At 34.0% G+C, this 18,268-nt stretch overlaps 1 protein-coding gene across 3 annotated transcripts in view; it reads right to left on the bottom strand.

Moving 5' to 3' along the window:
- The window catches only part of ARL15 (ARF like GTPase 15), a 500,112-nt gene that overhangs the window by 278,870 nt on the left and 202,974 nt on the right, over positions 1-18,268 (bottom strand). For 2 of the 3 annotated variants that reach the window (XM_077117134.1, XM_077117132.1), the window contains exon 3: positions 17,802-17,861. The exons of the other annotated variant lie outside the window; for it this stretch is intronic. In XM_077117134.1, the coding sequence (XP_076973249.1) occupies positions 17,802-17,861 (60 nt within the window). The remainder of the gene's footprint in view (positions 1-17,801; positions 17,862-18,268) is intronic. 3 annotated transcript variants of the gene reach the window in all.

The following is an 18,268-nucleotide window of genomic DNA, read 5'->3' on the forward strand; positions in this document are numbered from 1 at the left end:
ATCTTAAAACATCTGCATCTCAGTAGATATTTAAATGACTGATGACTAGAATTCTACTGTTCTTTGTCAAAGCACGTTGCCCTTGGATAATAACAGTGATAAGGTACTGTGGTAGCACCATCGGGATATCAAAATCATATTAGCCTAAAAATCCCAGCACTATTTTAACAGAGAATTCTTTTGAACAGTATACTGGGTACAATAATCAAACTGAAACAAAGTTAGCAAAATAAAAAAAAATTGAAATATTCTACCCACGTCCTTCAGTCTGGGATAATACTCAACACTTCCTGAATAAGACAGCACAAAAAGGTTTTCCTTTAACTACTGAGAAGAATACCACAGTACATCACTTCGTTTTTTTAAATGGTCTCATTTTGTTAAAACCTGCCCTAATGTTTTGGGATTTGCTAAATAAAAATCATTAACTAATATATATCCACTCCTCACTCTTTAATACAAATTAAAAAAAAAAAAAAAAACACCTTTAGACACAAATTAAGCAGACCAGTTGAGAAAAGAGCAGAAATTAGCTGGAACAGAGAAACCTAAAACTAATACTTTATAAACCTTTCAGATTAGAATGTGAGAATTAAGGGAAAAACATCGTGTGTCACATTGATCTATTGTTCCCCAGTGCTGTTTTTTCCCCCCCTTTTCCTTGTTTCTCCACAAACCAGAAGAGAAACAAATTTCAGAGACTTCAAAGAGAAAGAAGGCATGGGGAAGGAAGGTTCATCCAAAGGGAAAGCTGGGTATGTTGCTTTAATTCCAGGAAGTAACAGCACAGAGGAGGACTCAGAGGTAATGAAGCTGTTCAACATCTGAAACAAAAAGGAATATTTTTACTATATTCTGAGATGAATTAAGAGAAATAAATCTCCTAAGCACTTTGAATAAAATTCTTTATGATGGATGATCTTAAAAAGAAAAAAAAGATCATTCATGAAGAAGTGCCAAGACTCAAAGAATAACATCAAGCCTGTCTTGGACAGGTATAGGAAAAGGCATTTCTCCCCAAAGAAGGGAGAAAAAGTTGTTGTTGTAAAGGCTGATAATCATTAAATAGGTAGAAAACAAGAGTGTTCAATCTAGGTATCTGATTCTCATTTTGTTATTCTTTTTTATATTGCCCTAAATTGTATTTTTTCTTATTAGGTAGAAACATGTCTTGGGGTGCCTTCTCTGAGCTCTTTTGCCTGCCTGCAATCCCAGTTCTTTCACAGACTTGGAGAAATGAAAAAAATACCCTCACCCAATAAAAAGGTTCTTGTGTTATCGACAAGGTGATTTTTTCCCGAGTCCTCATGTAAATTTGTAGCAAGAGTTAAACTAAACAAGACATGGGGAAAAAAAAGCCTTTAATGGAACCATGAGTAAAGAGATTTGGGGGGATGGGGAATCATCTACATTTCTTTAATTTCACATGCTGCTGACTGTCATATTTTCCCCCAAACTTAAAAAGACTAGAGGGCCAAATGCCTTCACTATCTCACAGCATCTCTTGTAAGAGGCCTGAAACTCTTATCATGATTTTTTATAGCTACATATACAATCTGAAATAACTAGGAAATTTTGTCTTAACACTGTTCAGAGGTACACCTAAGGACTTCAGGTATTTCTCTCGATTTCTAAATGTAGGGCATACTCACTCATTTTGGATCGTAAGCCTTTGCCATTTAAAAGATTTCCACCTGTGTAAGTAGATATAATATGGCGCTACGATTTGATAAATGTTTACAAAAGTTGGATAATTTTACACAGAGAGTAAAAGCATCAAAGCCCACATCTTAAAAACATAAATGTATCTATTGTCTACCAAAACGCCACACACTCTTCTGGCAACTGAGCTGCCAAAGTGTGCCTCTGCATTAAAAAAAAATTATTAGAGAAACTGTGGGTTTACAAAACAATCATGTGTAATATAGAGGATTCCCATACACCACCTTACTGTTAACATCTTACATTGGCGAGGTACATTTCTTATAATTGTATTATTAACTATAGTCCATGATTTAATTTAAGGTTTATGTAGTACAGTTTCATGGTTTTTTTTTTTTAACATTTTAATTCTATTATCGTATATACAACTAATGTTTCTCTTTTAACCACATTCAGATATATATTTCAGTGCTGTTAACTATGTTTACAGTGCTGGGCTACCGCTGTGCCTGCATATTTAACTTCCTGGTTTACATTAGGCCCATCCTAATTTACTGAGGTAAAATCTAAATAATAAGAGGATTTCCATTGGTATTTAAATCGATTTGGAGGACACTGTAAGAAAAAGAGAAAATGCAGAAGGAAAAAAAAAAAGGGTTGGCACCCTGCTAAGTGTGAATTTTCTAATACAGGAACCTATCACCAACTCTGATTTTACCAACAACAGTGGTTTTGAGATAGAGGGGTTTTATATATCTTATCTAAAATTTAAAACCCACCATCATCTTAAGGAAAAAGAGTAGTCATGCTCCCACTCCACAGACTTTGCTGGGATTAATGATGGCAAAGTACAGAGAAAAAATATGTACTTATATTCTACCCTTCTAGCATATTAAATATAGAATACCATTACAGATAAACATACCTATAACAATTTTAACCAGGCATTTTACTGAGACTTGCAAAAAAGGAAATCAGGAAAAATCCAAATGGAAAATATATCATTTTTTATAACAAAATAAGGTCTGTTGGAAAACTTTAACCAGAAGGGCAGTCTGGATAGAATAAGATCTATAGCAGAATTTACCCAAGAAGATTATTGCAAAGTGCAAACAAACCAAAAAGTTATTTTACAGGCACACACTTCCACATTTTGTGAAACATGGTAGATTATTTTTAATGCTAATTAAAGTGTTTTGGAAGCAAATACTTTCTAATATTTTTTCATCTTAATGTCATTATTGTTTTCTCCCAACCTTCTACTTTCTGTAAGACCTGCAGAATTATCAAGTCCAATGCTTTACATAAATAAAACCACAATTACACTGCTATGATTTTCAGTATCCCATTGGAATGAACCACAGCTGAATTATTCCAAGAAATCTTTCTTTGTAAAACAAATCTGTCATATGTATTCCATTGATTGAGTACTGTTGTGCAGGTTCAGATCAATCTGTCTTCTTAAAATTGAGATTCAAAAAATCTACAATGTCAAATTGATAGATTCAGTAATACTGATATCTTAGAATATAAGTGTTTACACATTTAATCTTAATAATTCAGCTATATGATTATGTAGACACTGATATTGATATTTTTATTTCTGAATTTTTTTTCCCCAGTCACGTCTGTCTCTTTTTTCTTTTCTTATCTTTTTTTTTAAGGTTCATAGTCTGGGTATTGAACCCGGGGTCTCCCACATGGAAGGTAAGCATTCTACCACTGAACCACACATTTCTCTCTTTGAAACCATATAATATAACTTAGCCTATCTAAAAATTACTCTTCACTTAAAAACAACTACGAAAAGGCCTTAAAAACCTCCAAAAAACATACCTCCTACCACTTGTAACCCAAGATGGTTAAAAAGAGTACCTTTTAATTTCTAAGGGTATAGAATATTTTAAATAGTTTTATTTTGGTATAATTGACATATAATAAACTGCACATATTTAAAGTGTGCAGTTTGTAAGCTCTGACATATGTATATATCCGAGAAACCATCAACACTATCAAGATAATAAGTATATTCATCACCCCAAAAAGTTTTCTCAGGACCCTTATAATCCCCCTCCCTCCCATTTCTCCATTTGACCCCCGATGCCCCATCTGCAGGTAATCACTAATCAACTTTCTGTCACTAAATACTAGTTCATATTTTCTAGAATTTTATATAAATGGAATCATATCTAAATGTTCTTCACTATGTTTGGCTTCTTTCACTTGACACATTCATTTTAAAATTTATCCTTGATGTTGTAGTACCAGTAGTTCATTCTTTTTTATTGCTGACTAGTATTTTATTGTATGAATTCACCACAGTTTATCCATTTATTGCTGATAACATTTGAGTTGCTTCTAGTTTTATGCTGTTACAAATGAAGTTGCTATGAATGCTTGTGTAAACATAGGTCTGCATTACTCTTGGAATGGCTGCTTCACATGGGTGGTGTACACTTATTTTTAAGAGACCGGCAGACTGTTTTCCAAAGTGGCTGTACCATTTTACATTCCTACTAGTGGTGTATGAGATGTCTAGTTCCTCCTTAATGCTTGGTATGGTCAGGCATTTTAATTTTAGTCATTCTAATATGTGTGAAGAGGCATGTATTTCCCTAATAATGATGTTGAATGTCTTTTCATGTGCTTATTTACCACCCATATATATATTCTTTAACTCACAAATCTTCACACACATACAGTCCATACCTGGTGTATAATCAATGGTTCACAATTATCATCACATAGTTGTGTATACCTTTTTTTTTTTGCATGGGTAGGCACTGGGAATCAAACCTGGGTCTCTGGCATGACAGGTGAGAACTTTTGTTATTGTATGTCCTGCCTCACACCATATACACGAATCTAAGGGCTATCCAAATATCTACTGCACACAAAAAAATGAGTAATTGAAGAAATCAGAATGAAAGGGAAATAGAGAAAATAAGGTCATACAGTCCTGAAGAGTTTTTAGAGGTGGGCTTTATGATTCCTAGGGCTCAAAGCTAAGGAGATGCTGTGAGTTTCAAGATAAAAATAAGCTATTTGTGTTGTATATGAGAACAGTTATAATGTGTTCTTGATGTGTGTTTTATCAAATGATAAAATGTTCATCATTTTAATGTGTTCTTGATGTGTGTTTGAATCTTTTGTCCATCTTTTAGTTGTATTTTCTATTGTCTACTGAATTCTGAGAGTTCTTTAAATATTCTGAAAACAAGTCCTTTATCATTCATACGATTTGCAAATGTTTGTCCAGTCTACGGCTTATCTTTCCATTCTCTTAACAGTGTCTTTCAAAGAGAACTTTTCAAGTATTATGAAATCCTACTTACTAATTTTCCTTTTGTGATTCATGCTTCTGGTGACTGTCTAAGAAATCTTTGCCTAACCCAAAATTGCAAAGACTTTCTCTTCTGCTTTCTTCTAGAAGTTTCAGTTTTAGGTTGCACATTTAGTCTGTAATACATTTTGATTTAATTTGTGTACATGCTGCAAGATTAGAGTATTTTAAATCTTGTTTTATATGTGATCATTTTGTCTCTTTGCTATTACTTCCTAATTTTGCCAGATTTTAGTCAGAAGACACCGATTTTAGCCAGAAGATATTATACGTGGTAACTTATACGAAAACTTTCTGAGTATTTCAAAAGAATATGCATCTTCTATTTGCATGTAAAACTATATAATTATCAATTAAATATTAATTGGCTACTTAAATATATATTTTTATTTACTGTTGCCTGATGAAGGAAATAGGGCAAAAATCTTCTGATTATGGATCTGTTTGCTTCTCCTTACTTTTCTCTTAGCTTTACCTTTATATAGGTCAGAATGATGAAGTTAAATACGTAAAGGTTCATGACTACCTTGCTATTTGAGTATGTTACTATGAAATCTTCATTTTACTTACTGTTCTTTGCTTTGAATTCTATTTTATCTCATATTAATATAATTCCAAGTACTTTCTAAAAAATAACCATTCTTTAGGTTATCTTTTCCATCTCTTTATTTTAAACTTGACTGCATCATTTTATTTTAGAAGTATCTCTTGTCACTAGATAGAGCAGAATATATATATATTTTTTTCATGGGCAGGCACCAGGAATCAAACCTGGGTCTCTGGATGGTAGGCAAGAGCTCTGCCACTGCACCACCACACCCGCCCCAGAGTATGTTTTAATTGGTATTTTTAATGTCACCCATATTAAAAATAGATGTTCACATCTATTGTGACTACTGATGTATACCCAGATGTGATCTATATATCATAACTTTTTAATGGTTGCTTTATATTATTTTTGTCCTTTCTTACATTTTGATTTTATTAAATATTCTTTGCTTTCTCTCTTTATAGTGGCTTAGAATCTATATCTCCTTTTTCTTTAAAAAATAACAACAATGAAATACTCATTGAAGAATCTTACATGATGTGGAAAAGCAAAAATTGCCTTTGATCTCAGAGAAATCGCATTCCCTTTTTTAAGATAATTTATTATATTATCTGAATATCAAACTTTTCAGATTCTTTTTAAAAGGACATTTATGCATTAACATTTCTATTTTTACTGTTGTAGTGCTTACTCAATTTTTAAAAACACATACTTCAAATTTTCTTTTTCCTTGCATTAATTATAATCTATAACCTAAATATACATATTTCCACAGTTCTTTCATCTTTATTTGATTCTGCCATTTCCCATGTTGAAATCAGAAAAAATGCTATTTATTTATTATGTGTGTTCCTGTGATTATAATTAATGGTTGCACTTTCTTCACAATCTATTTAGAATGGATCTTTTCTTATTGATTATATTTAGCACTTTAGGGGTTGTGCTAAATCTGAATATTAGCTTCTTCATCTTGGAGATTTTTTAAATATTATTTCTTTGATTACTCTATCCTCTCCATATTCTCTTTTCTCTACTTTTGGAGCTCTTTTTAGGACAGAAGAACTTCTGTAAATGTTTACTATGTCTCTTAAGTTTCCTCTTATACTTCCAAAGTCTTTTTGCATTGAATTCTAGGGGAAATTACCTAGCTCAATCTTTATTTCACTAATTTACATCTGAATTGTATCAACTGATATTTTTATTTAAATTGTTAAGGTCCAATTTTAAATTCCCAAGTTCTGTGTGTGATTCTTTTTCATGAATACAAAAGCTTTCTGCATCTTTCTGAATGTCTTCTTCTGCGTGCTCTATTAGCTCCACACCCTTGGATATTTTTACTCCTGATTTTTGATTGGGTATCTTTCTTTCATGATGTTGACCTCCCTAAACTGTGGTGTGTCATCTTTTGTTTGAATATCTCCGTTTCCCAGGTCTTTTGTTATCCTTGCCTATTTCTAGTGATTAATAGGGAGAGATGAGTGGCATGTCTCCTGCATGTGTGGAGTTTCCAACTCACCTGGCAGTCAGTACATTCCTGGGGCACTGCCCGACCTCTCTGGCCCTAGCTCCCATACTCACAGATTTATTTTGTGAGTAAACACAGCTGCTATCCACAACTAGCTCAAAAAGAGAAGAGAAGAAAGGCATCTCTACAAATACAGCGCCCCAATTAATAACTCTGATAACCAACCTGATAAACAATCCTGATGAGTTCCTCTTCTATTTCCTGTTTCCACTGTCTGTACCTCAAGCTTTGTCTTTCTTCCCTTGTTACTGATTTTGTTATTGTTTGTTAGTTTATTTTCAAGTTTCTAAATGTTGTTTGTATGTGTACATGTGTGTCACTTCATGAGATTTTGGCCAGGAAAGGGAGAATAGACACATATGCAGAATAAATCTTCAACTTTGAATCACATAACTTGCTTACATTTTAGAGCTTTACATTACTTGGATTAAGAAATTATAATTAACTTCCTATGATAAATGTGTAGTAAATATTAGGGAATTTCAAGATCAAAATGTCAAGCATCTTTAATGACACCTTTTGACAAGACTCTGGTTACTGAGAAAATAAAAACAACAAATTTGTGAAGCCTCAGAGCAAATTCAACCACTTCAATTTTATTGCCTGTAGAGTAAGTCAGAGAATCAATCTATCTTGGTAAGTGATGGATAGCTGCAAACATATTACCTCTTCAACAGTTGCCAAGTTGCCATTCTAATTAAAGAAATTTAATTAAAACTAAATCTAATAAAACTTTATTTTTTTCTGAGGACTTCCATAATTCTTATGGACAATCTCACTCTCAGTATATGTACGTGTGTGTTTGTGTGGGATAGTAGACTCAGTGCTGGGGTTGCTATTTAATAAATATTCATTGTAACGAATAAACAACAATTTCATGCTTCTGAAGTATGTAGTATTTAATATTTTTATGTCATAATTTGGTAAATTTCTCTCCAGCTTGGAACTGCTGGATATATATAAAATATAGTATATACTTTATACTATAGTACAGTGAACCCTTCAGATTACTGAGTGTTTTCAATGCTTCCCCACTCTCCAATCTTGCTGAATCTGTAAATTAAACCCATTGCCACTTCTAGGCCTTTTGTCCCAAATATTCCTTTTCCTAGACTGACCTTTACTCTGAAAAAGTTTCCTCTGCAGTTTCTATGCAATCCTAATTGCATCTGTGCTCAATCCTATTATAGAACAGGACTGTAATTCTTCTTAAAGTAAACAGCACAACAATGGAGAATATGTTTTATATTAGTGTTATTTTTTGTTATTGTGTGCCCTGCCTCACACCATACACACAAATCTAAGGGCTATCCAAATATCTACTGCACACACACACAAAAATGAGTAATTGAAGAAATCAGAATGAAAGGGAAATAGAGAAAATAAGGCCATATGGTCCTGATGAGTTTTCGGAGGTGGGCTTAATGATTCCTAGGGCTCAAAGCTAAGGAGATGTTGTTTCAAGATAAAAATAAACTATTTGTGTTGTATATGAGAACAGTTATAAGCATCTTCAGCCACTAGAAAAGAAAACAGCTTCAGAAAAATTAAATGCCTTGCCCCATGTCCGTGGCTTATTTTATTATTTTTTGCCTGGGCAGACACTGGGTATCGAACCCGGGTCTCCGGCATGGCAGGTAAGAATTCTGCCACTGAGCCACTGTGGCCTGCCCTGGCTTATTTTATTGTAGGCAAATACTGGTCTAACTTTGAGTGCTGCTGCTGCAATACCACACTGAAACAAAATATATAATGAAAATTAGTTACTAGCACGGCAACCGCTAGGGAAAACAAAAATACCATTTCTCTTGGGAGAGAGAGAAAATTAAGGAAAAACTGGCATAAATGTTCTGTTTAATAGGGTTAGAAGACACAAAATTACCTGATTGCTCCTAAAGAGGAAATAGTGGTAAAGCAGCAACCTTCAGAAGCACATGAGGCCCATAGCCAAGGGGTCAAAAGGCCAGGAGAGTAGTATTCATACGTTTAATATGTATATACAATCTCAGAAAAAGTGCTATGCTACACTAGGACTGGGAAGACAGACTTAAAAAAATTGACTAGGGCACTTCTCCAGAAGAAAACAAAAATTAAGGTCAGGGCTACATCAGCCAATAACAGACTTTTCAGCCCCTAGATTCAATTATTTGGCTCTCCTAACTGTTTGGCTCAGTTTTCCCTTAGCAAGTGTAAAAAATGCTTGAACACCACCACCCTGGGATCCTGTTCAACCAATTCAGATATCTGTGGCCTTTTAACTCCTATCCAAGTGACTTGGCTTTATGCCAACGTCGTTCCCCTAGTATAGCTTAGGCCTAAGTGAGAAAGTACACAGCTCAGGGAGCCAGGAGTTAACTGGCTGTTTCCATTTCAGAAAGGCCTGGTTCTTTTCCTAGATAAGAAAACAATACTATATCAAGAAGTCTGTACTATTCCATACTGTAATATGGAATATACGGCTGTAAAAAAAGAGAATTGGTGGAAATATCACCATCTATTCTTAAAGCATCTCTTGAGTTTAGGCAATTGAATTTTTCTTTTCCAACCCAACCCCTTGGGAAATTAATAGAGGTGATTTATTAAAACTTACGTTTACAGATAAGAAAACATTAGGAAGTTCCTATGCAGAGCATGGCAGAGAGTAAGCTAAACTCTATTTGCTGAACCAAATTTCTTCCTTATATTATATAAAACCCCCATAATTTGCATATTTACTTGTAGCTGAGTATAATCTAGCTTACAACACAGTTATAAGGTATTCTGTGGACATGGCCATACCGGAACCTGACCCTGTGTTATCATTTGTTGTTGCCAGGGGCATGGTTTCTAGCTGACTCTACCAAAGCAACCTAGGTCTGCATCTGCAGAAGTCTAAAACAGTTTTGAATGGCAAGCTGTGCTCTCCAACATGAGCAAGAAATTTCCACACCTCCATCTGTCCCTCAACGCAATGTGGCCATAATAACCTCTTCAAGTCTGTCTGCTACACTGCTTCTTCTTTACAATATGCAACCAATTTATTTACTTAAATTGTCTTTATTCTACCTCTCCCTTTGTAGTGGAGTATTACTCTCAGAGGCAGTCATAATATTAATTAAATTCATAGATATTAGCTGATTTTTTTTTAAATAAGTGGTGGTAGTAGGGATATGGAGGAGAAAAAATGCAAACCTATATATGGAACTGCTGGAGCAAATAAGATAAAAATTAAAGGGCTATTTTTCCTTCTAAAGTAAATTCTAATAAAAAGGAAACTCTGAAGAAAGAAAGCTTTATTTTTGTGAAAGACACCAGATGACCCAGGAGCAAAAGGCAGAAATTTTAAAAAGCAGGCAGCAGTGCCCCCTGGGTTGCCTATCAAGAAGTCTGCCCTGTACAGTTTCTGGAGAAATTAAGCAACGCAAATAACCTGGACAGATTAACAGTACCCGAAGATAACTAGCAGAATGCAAACAAACAGCACCTTTCACTCTGAGAAGGCATATTCCTCCAGGCAAACAAAGAAACAGGACAGAGTTAACATCTGTTTCGTATAACAGCTTGGCTGCTGAAAGAAGCAAAACCTTAAAAAAAAAAAAAAAAAAAAAGACTTAGCTGACAATCCTCAAAAATCATTCAATCAGTATAGCATGGGCTGAAGTAAATGGGTAAATGAGTACAACCTGCACTTTCTGCACTGCTCTCACCATCTTCCAAAAAAAGAAAAGTCATCCTCTCTTTCGAGGAAAAAAATTAAAATAAAATGCAAATGACATCTTCATGAACTTTTTTCCTTTTGATTCACATCTAGCAGCAATGAATGTGGAAATTAAAAAGCAGCTCACTGCTTTTCAGCTTTTCTTTGCCTTTCCCAATGTCAATTGTGCAGACAAGATTTTCACATTATGCATTCGGTGGAGATGGTAGCCAGGGTAGAGGCAGGAGGACAATTCAAATATAAAGTCATTAGCCTATTAGAAGAAAAAAAAGTGTCATTCAACAGAACAATCACAGTTCCTGAATTCAGTTTGGGAATGAAAAAGGAATATTATGAAACCTGGATCTTTATCAAGAAATGACAATGAAGCAAATACGTTAAAAAATGGATATTTCCTCTTTGGGATTCTATTAATTCACATGCAAACTTTTACTATCAAGAGAAAACTCCCTATCAATACATAAAAATCTGCTTTTAGATTTAAGAACTGGAAATTTTTGAAATGAAAAAATGACTGACCACCCTGTAGGGTGAACCACTGATTTCAACTCAGCTAAATACCAGATGCTTCACTTACCTCAGTAATGTGGTTAAAATACATAAGTCAACCAGAAAACAAAAACAATTAAGAGGCAAATGACAACAGAAGCAATTTTTCAGGTGAATTCTGAAAACAGATGGAAAGGTGATAAGGTGGAGAGAGGCAAAAACATTTATTATTAACTCATGCGGAGGGTCAAAAATATGGTAGGCAAAATCCTCCAATGAGGTCCTTTCCCAGTGGCTTTTCAGTTTAAACAGATGTAACACAGGAAAAGATCACCCTGCCTACAAGGGAGAGAAGAAAGACCACAGAAAGGGAAAAAAAAAAAAAAAACCATCAACACAAGACTTATGTTATTTTTGGAGATCATGAGAAAATTTTATTGTAAGTGGGTTGTTAAGGGGGTGGGGAAGTGGAAGTTAATTACAATAAAAGAAAAATCTTCCACAAGTGTTAGCTGTGTGCCAGGCTCCAGTCTAAGCACTGTCCTGCCATCAGTTTAGTCTTCACAGTATTAAATGATGTAGGAACTATTAACATTATATTTTACAGATATGGAAACAGATACAGGGAAGTGAACTTGCCTAGAATCAAACAGAATGACGAGGCTTTCAAACTTCTCCTTAAGAAGGAAGGAAAAATCTTAGAAAGATAAATCCATCTATCCACCCAAGACTGCTGATAGGTATCTTGCACAACATTCAGAAGAACAAAATCTAGAGCAAGACTAAGCAAATAAATTACTTAAAACTTACAGAGAAAGGGTATAGATTAGCTTCAACAAAAATCTTCTGAATGAGAGAATATGTAAGAAAAAAGTTCACTGAGCAATATTACAGAATGTGCTTCACAGGGATCAGAACTAATACTTAATTGCAGATAGATGGTATTAGAAAATCCCTTCACATATGGAAGAGATTAACCTGGAATTTTGTTCTAGGCCTATAATAAGAAATACTGGACTTGAACCGAGGAGAGAAGATAAGTACACAACAAGAGCTTCCCTTGTATGTATTACCTGGTCTGTGCAAGAATTAGGGTTGTCTTGGCACCATAACAACCAACACTTCATAGGACTGAGCCTGGGATATACTATGCACTACACATTATGACATCTAATATAATTTGTTGGGTGGATGAACTAAAAAGAGTAAAAGAATAAATGAAAATGATATGTTTATGGGAGAGTCTAGAAAGTTTGGAAAGGGGATTCAAGACTTTGATTCAGAAGGCAGTCTTGAAGAAATCAGGAGAGGTAAGCAACAGGAGTTGGGAGAGTAACTGGCAAAAGACCTCTAAATAAGAGAGTGCCGGATAAAAAAAAGACAATGATAAAAGTAGTTGGAATAATTAGAGATTAAATGATATAAAAGTTTTTGAGTAGAATAACAAGTACATGTTTTACCAATACAACATTAAAGAAAACAAACACAAGCATGTAACAGACTTTAAATTGAACAGATAATAATAATAATAATAATGATAATACAAGCAGCATCAGATAATATGTAGAGCACTCCTCTTGTGCCAGGTACCGGGTAAAATGCTTTATGTGTAGAGTACACTAGTTAAGTCCTCAGATTGGCTCTCATTTCTACCTCTAAATAACCTGCTCAGTGAATAAATCACCCTGTGTCCTGGTATCCTGTGCCTCACTACCTGTGAGATAAAAATAGCAAGTACTCTTTAGGCATATAGTTGCAAAAAAAGTAAATGAGAAAGTTGAGTGGAAGAGAGAAATGGGAGTAAACAAAAAAATATTGAAGAAAATTTGGAGTCCCAATTCTACACAAAAATAGGCATAATCAGTACAGCCTGGTCATGTGATAGGTAGGGTATCAAGAGCATGTAATTCTTAAAATGGTGAAAACAGAATTCACCATCATATCTCTAAGTTGGACTGACTAGGCCTATCTCTGTGCCACCTCTTACCTTGTACTTACTTTTCTTTTCTTTTGTTTTTAAATCTGAATTTCATTTTGCAAATATTTGTTTTCAAGAATGTCTCCATCACTGAACCATGAATTCCTTGAAGACAGGGGCTGTGCTTAAATATATTTTACTCCCAGTCCTTAGAATCATGATTGACAGATAAGCAATTAATTGTTATAGGATGACTGCTTGAATGGTCAAAAAAAATCACATAAGAAGAACTGTACATGAATGAGAATCATGGGAATTTTTAAGTGAAAGATGCAGAAAACCTTTTCATAAAACAGAAAATTGATAAGTGCATAGAATGTATAAATATGTATATGTATACACATGGATATATGTATAAATATACATAGACATGTGTGTACATACACACATGCACACACACAAATATATAAAGCATGTGTGCAATATATAGTTTATTAAAATCCCCCAAAAGTGACTTTCATTAACTATATCCCCATTACTCATTGTTATTTCACCTCATTTCCTCTTTCTAGATAAGCAGCATAAGTTCATATCTCATCCTATTTTGAAGAAATGAGATATTTAACTTAAGGTTGGGGTGGATGGGTACAGAGAGCTTTGGAACTATCTGAAAGGGGCTGAGGAAGGATATCTGCAGGGAGAAAAAGGGGCCATGTATTTCCCTTGAATTAACCCTAGGATAAGCAAAACCACCTGACATTCCTCACTAAGACTCCACCACTGTCCTGGCTCTTACTATCTGCCTAGCTTTATCATTTATCTTCTTGAGTTTCTTCCTTAAATTCAGAATCAGCCTCTGAATTGACAATCTGACTTAACTCTGATTTAACCCATCCTCTAAGCAACATTCCATTGGTGAGTAAAGGTCTCATATTTTTATATGTTGATCTTAGAGCACTCACCTCTTTTTTTTCTCAACTTAGAAATTCATGGTCAAGTAACCATCTTTCAGAAAACATGATTTCAGTAGGTCATGTTTTATCCAAATTTCATATACCTTATACTGTGACAATCCTCTTGTTACCTAGGATATACTCTAAATCCTAAGAAAGCTATATTTTCTTTGCATATGTTAGCCTTGCCTTTTACATGTTCTTGGAAAAGATAACACCCAATGCCCAGACAACCTATTGTTGAATAAATGAATTAGTCTGGGAACGATCAAGAACTCCCTTCCTCCAATATTTGCTTCCAAAGCACGCAACTAGATTCTAGTCACTCAGGTTTTCTTCTCCTAGAAACAGTCTTTCAAACAAAATAGAGCTTTTAAGTCAAGTCAGCAGGTGAACTCGCTGTCCTCCTCCCTACATGAAACATGAACCCCCAGGGGTGTAAATCTCCTGGTAATGTGGGACAGAACTCCTGGTATCAGCCAAGACCCGGCAACATAGGATTAAGAAAGCCTTCTTGACGGAAAGAGGGAAGAGAGAAATTTGAGACAAAATAACATTTCAGTGCCTAAGAGATTTCAAACAGAGTCAAGAAGTTACCCTGGATGTTATACTTATGAATTATATCGATATCCCTTTATAGTTTATGGTATATTGGAGTGGCTAGAGGGAAGTACTGAACTGTATTCCAGTAACCCTGATTCTTGATGATGATTGCATAACTATATAGCTTTTACAATGTGGCCGCATGACTGTGAAAACCTTACGGCTGAAGCTCCCTTCATTTGGGGTATGGAGAGATGAGTAAAAAAAAAATAAGTAAAGAAAAATAATGGGGGGGGGTTGGAATAAAGGGTAAAAAAAATTGGGGTAGACTGCAATACTAGTGGTCAATGAGAGGGAGGAGTAAGGGATATGGGACATAGGGGTTTTTTCATTCTTTTTTTTCTCTGGAATGATGCAAATATTCTAGAAATGATCATGGTGATGAATACAGAACTATGTAATGATATTGTGAGCCACTGGTTGTATGTTTTGGATGGGCTGTATGTACATGAAGATATCTCAATAAAAATATTTTTTTTAATCAGCTATTAAAATTGAAAGGGTAGATGATTCTAGGCATAGGCTAGAAATTTGCTCTTCAATACTAACACATGCCAACAGACTGCCTATCAATTGCCTAGAATTGATGCTCCTGCCCCAATTCCTGAGGCTCAGTCTTTTACATATATCTTTCAATGTCACCACAGAAAAGGTTTAAACTAAAACATTACTGCCAAACCCATGGTGTTCTTTTCCATTGTAATTTTCATTTTAGTAATTTTCAGAGCACAGGTTTTTTGGCAAAAAATACCTTCCTTAGGAACAGACTTATTGCCAACTTATACACCCTCTAATCCTGTGACTTGATCTTTATTGTATTGGATTTCAATGGTACAGAATCAAGGTAATAAATTCCTCAAAGTGTTCACTTTTAAAATCATTCAATATATTCACCATTTCATCTAAATACTATATATTATAAATCCCTGCACAAGTAATCAGTTAATCATTAATTAATCACTTGTTTCTGGAGAGGTTCAATAAAAGCTTCTTGTCAACTTCATAATAAAACACTTATTCAGGACAAACTATTTAAAATCTGTAGAATTTTCAAACACAGTTTGATTCCATGGATTTTTACAATATGTTTTCTGATCTTAAAATATTCATAAGTTATATTATTGTCACTAAGAAGCAAACAGTCACAAAAAAACCACAAATTAACATCAAAATATTCAATCTATATTAATAGGAAGATCATTTTTAAACAATTTCCTTATTGTATTATGAAAACATTCATGTTTTCTGATTTATTTATGATTTCTGAAGTCAGAACAACAAACCCAAATGTCTCAAAAGAAAGTAAAAATCTATCAACCATGGCTAATTTTAAATATTATTACTACAAAAGTCAAAGGTAGCTATACAACAGACTAACAGAAGCAAACCTATTTGAAAACACTGACACCTGAAAAGACCAGCTGATTCAATGCTAGAAAAAAATAATAAGGCATTAAACACAATCAATATAGCATAAAGTTGATGTTTCGGTTTCATCAAACTAAAAATAGGCCACACCTATCTCTCAGCCAACACAGCAAGCAAACTCACTGCCCTCCCCTTCTCTACATGGGACATGACTCCCAGGGTGTAAACCTTCCTGAGAATGTGGGACAGAAATCTTAGAATGAGCTGGGACTCAGCATCAAGAGATTGAGAAAACCTTCTTGACCAAAAGGGGGAAGAGAGAAATGAGACAAAATAAAGAGTCAATGGCTGAGAGATTTCAAATAGAATCGAGAGTTATCCTGGAGGTTATTCGTACACATTATATAGACAAATTCTTTTTAGTTTAAGGTGTATTAGAGAGGCTAGAGAGAATTGCCTGAAACTGTAGAGCTGTGTTTCAGCAGCCATGTTTCTTTAAGATGATTGTATAATGATACAGCTTTCGCAATGTGACTGTGTGATGGTAAAAACCTTGTTCTGATGCTCCTTTTACCCACATTATTGACAGATGAGTAAAAAATAAGGATAATAAATAAATAAATAATAGAGGGAACCAATGTTGAAATAAATTGGGTAGAGGGAAATAGTAGTGGTCAATGACAGTGAGGGGTAAGGGGTATGGTATGTATGAGTTTGTTCTTTTTTCTTTTTATTTCTTTTTCTGGAGTGAGTGATGTGGATGTTCTGAGAAATGATCATGTTGATGAATATACAACTATGTGATGACATTGTAAGCCATTGATTGCACACCAAGTATGGAATGTTCGTATGTTAAGAATGTTCACATTGTATGTTGATTGATTTTATTAATAAAAATTTTTAAAAAAATAGGCCACAGTTAGAATGATCTTTAAAAAAACAAAACGAAACAGGGTAAAGTCATTAAATTGATTAAAGAGATGGAGCAGAAATTTCTTCTAAGTCATTAAACTTATCAATATTATACTGAACTCCAGTGCCCTTACCATTTTCCTGTGCCATTAGAGAATTTAAGCAGGTTCAATGAAATGACTGATTTGTTAACCTATTTACATGGGTTAAGACCCTGATTGACATAATACAACCAAAAAAGCCAGGCTGAGAGTGCAATGGAAGACTGAATGATATATAGTTCGGGGTACATCCTATTCAATAAATGTGTTTGGTCAGCAAAGAACCCATTGGTAAAGATTTATTATAAGAACAAATACACTCTAAAAGAGATCTAATACAGAAAACCTTGCACTATAAACACAATTACTCTAAAATACACTTCTACGACATGCATAATATATTCCTTATCTTTCTATAATTATATTAAAATTCTCTTAATATTTCTATTTAAGACTAAATTTCTTGAAGAGATAAAACCAAGGAATATAATGTATGAAACTCCACTAATGGAGTTTTTTGATGCATGCAAAAAAACTGCAGTTCATATTCTCTCCAACAATTCTCAAGATAGTTCTAAAAAGAAAGAAATATTTCTAAGAAATCTATTATTATGAGAAAAGGTTATAAAGAATCAACTTTCAAAGTAATAATAAATCATTGTTTTATTTACACATAACATGTTAACACAACAATGAATAAAAGTGAAAGCCAGACATGGAAATGAGTTTAAAAGTTATACCTCCAAGTTCTTTTACATTCAAGATGGCATTCTGGAATGGTACTGCTTTTATACTAAAACCTAAAAAAAGGAAAACAACAAAAAAACAAAAGAATTAGCAAAACAACTTCTTAAAATACTTAAAATATTCTTCATAGCTCATCAATTTCTAAAATAAACCAGTAACATTATTCTCTACCATTTTTCAAAAGTTTTATTTTACAGCAAAATACAACAATATCCATTTTCTTCAACATATTGCCTTATTTGATAAATTTAATCTATTCTGTCACTAAATAAATTTAATTAATTGTAAGAAAGGCACTTGGAAGTATAGAGAAACCTTGAAGAAAACATCAAATCTATAGAGGTCTTCGCATCCAACTAATTTATAAAGTAAATGGCAGGTTTCCCCCACATCTAACTCAGCAAACTGAGATATTAGGGTAATTAAATCATAACCACCCACATTAGAATTATATACTATT

Source organism: Tamandua tetradactyla, chromosome 9 (genome assembly GCF_023851605.1).
Source record: "Tamandua tetradactyla isolate mTamTet1 chromosome 9, mTamTet1.pri, whole genome shotgun sequence".
In the NCBI taxonomy this organism is placed as follows: Eukaryota; Metazoa; Chordata; class Mammalia; order Pilosa; family Myrmecophagidae; genus Tamandua; species Tamandua tetradactyla.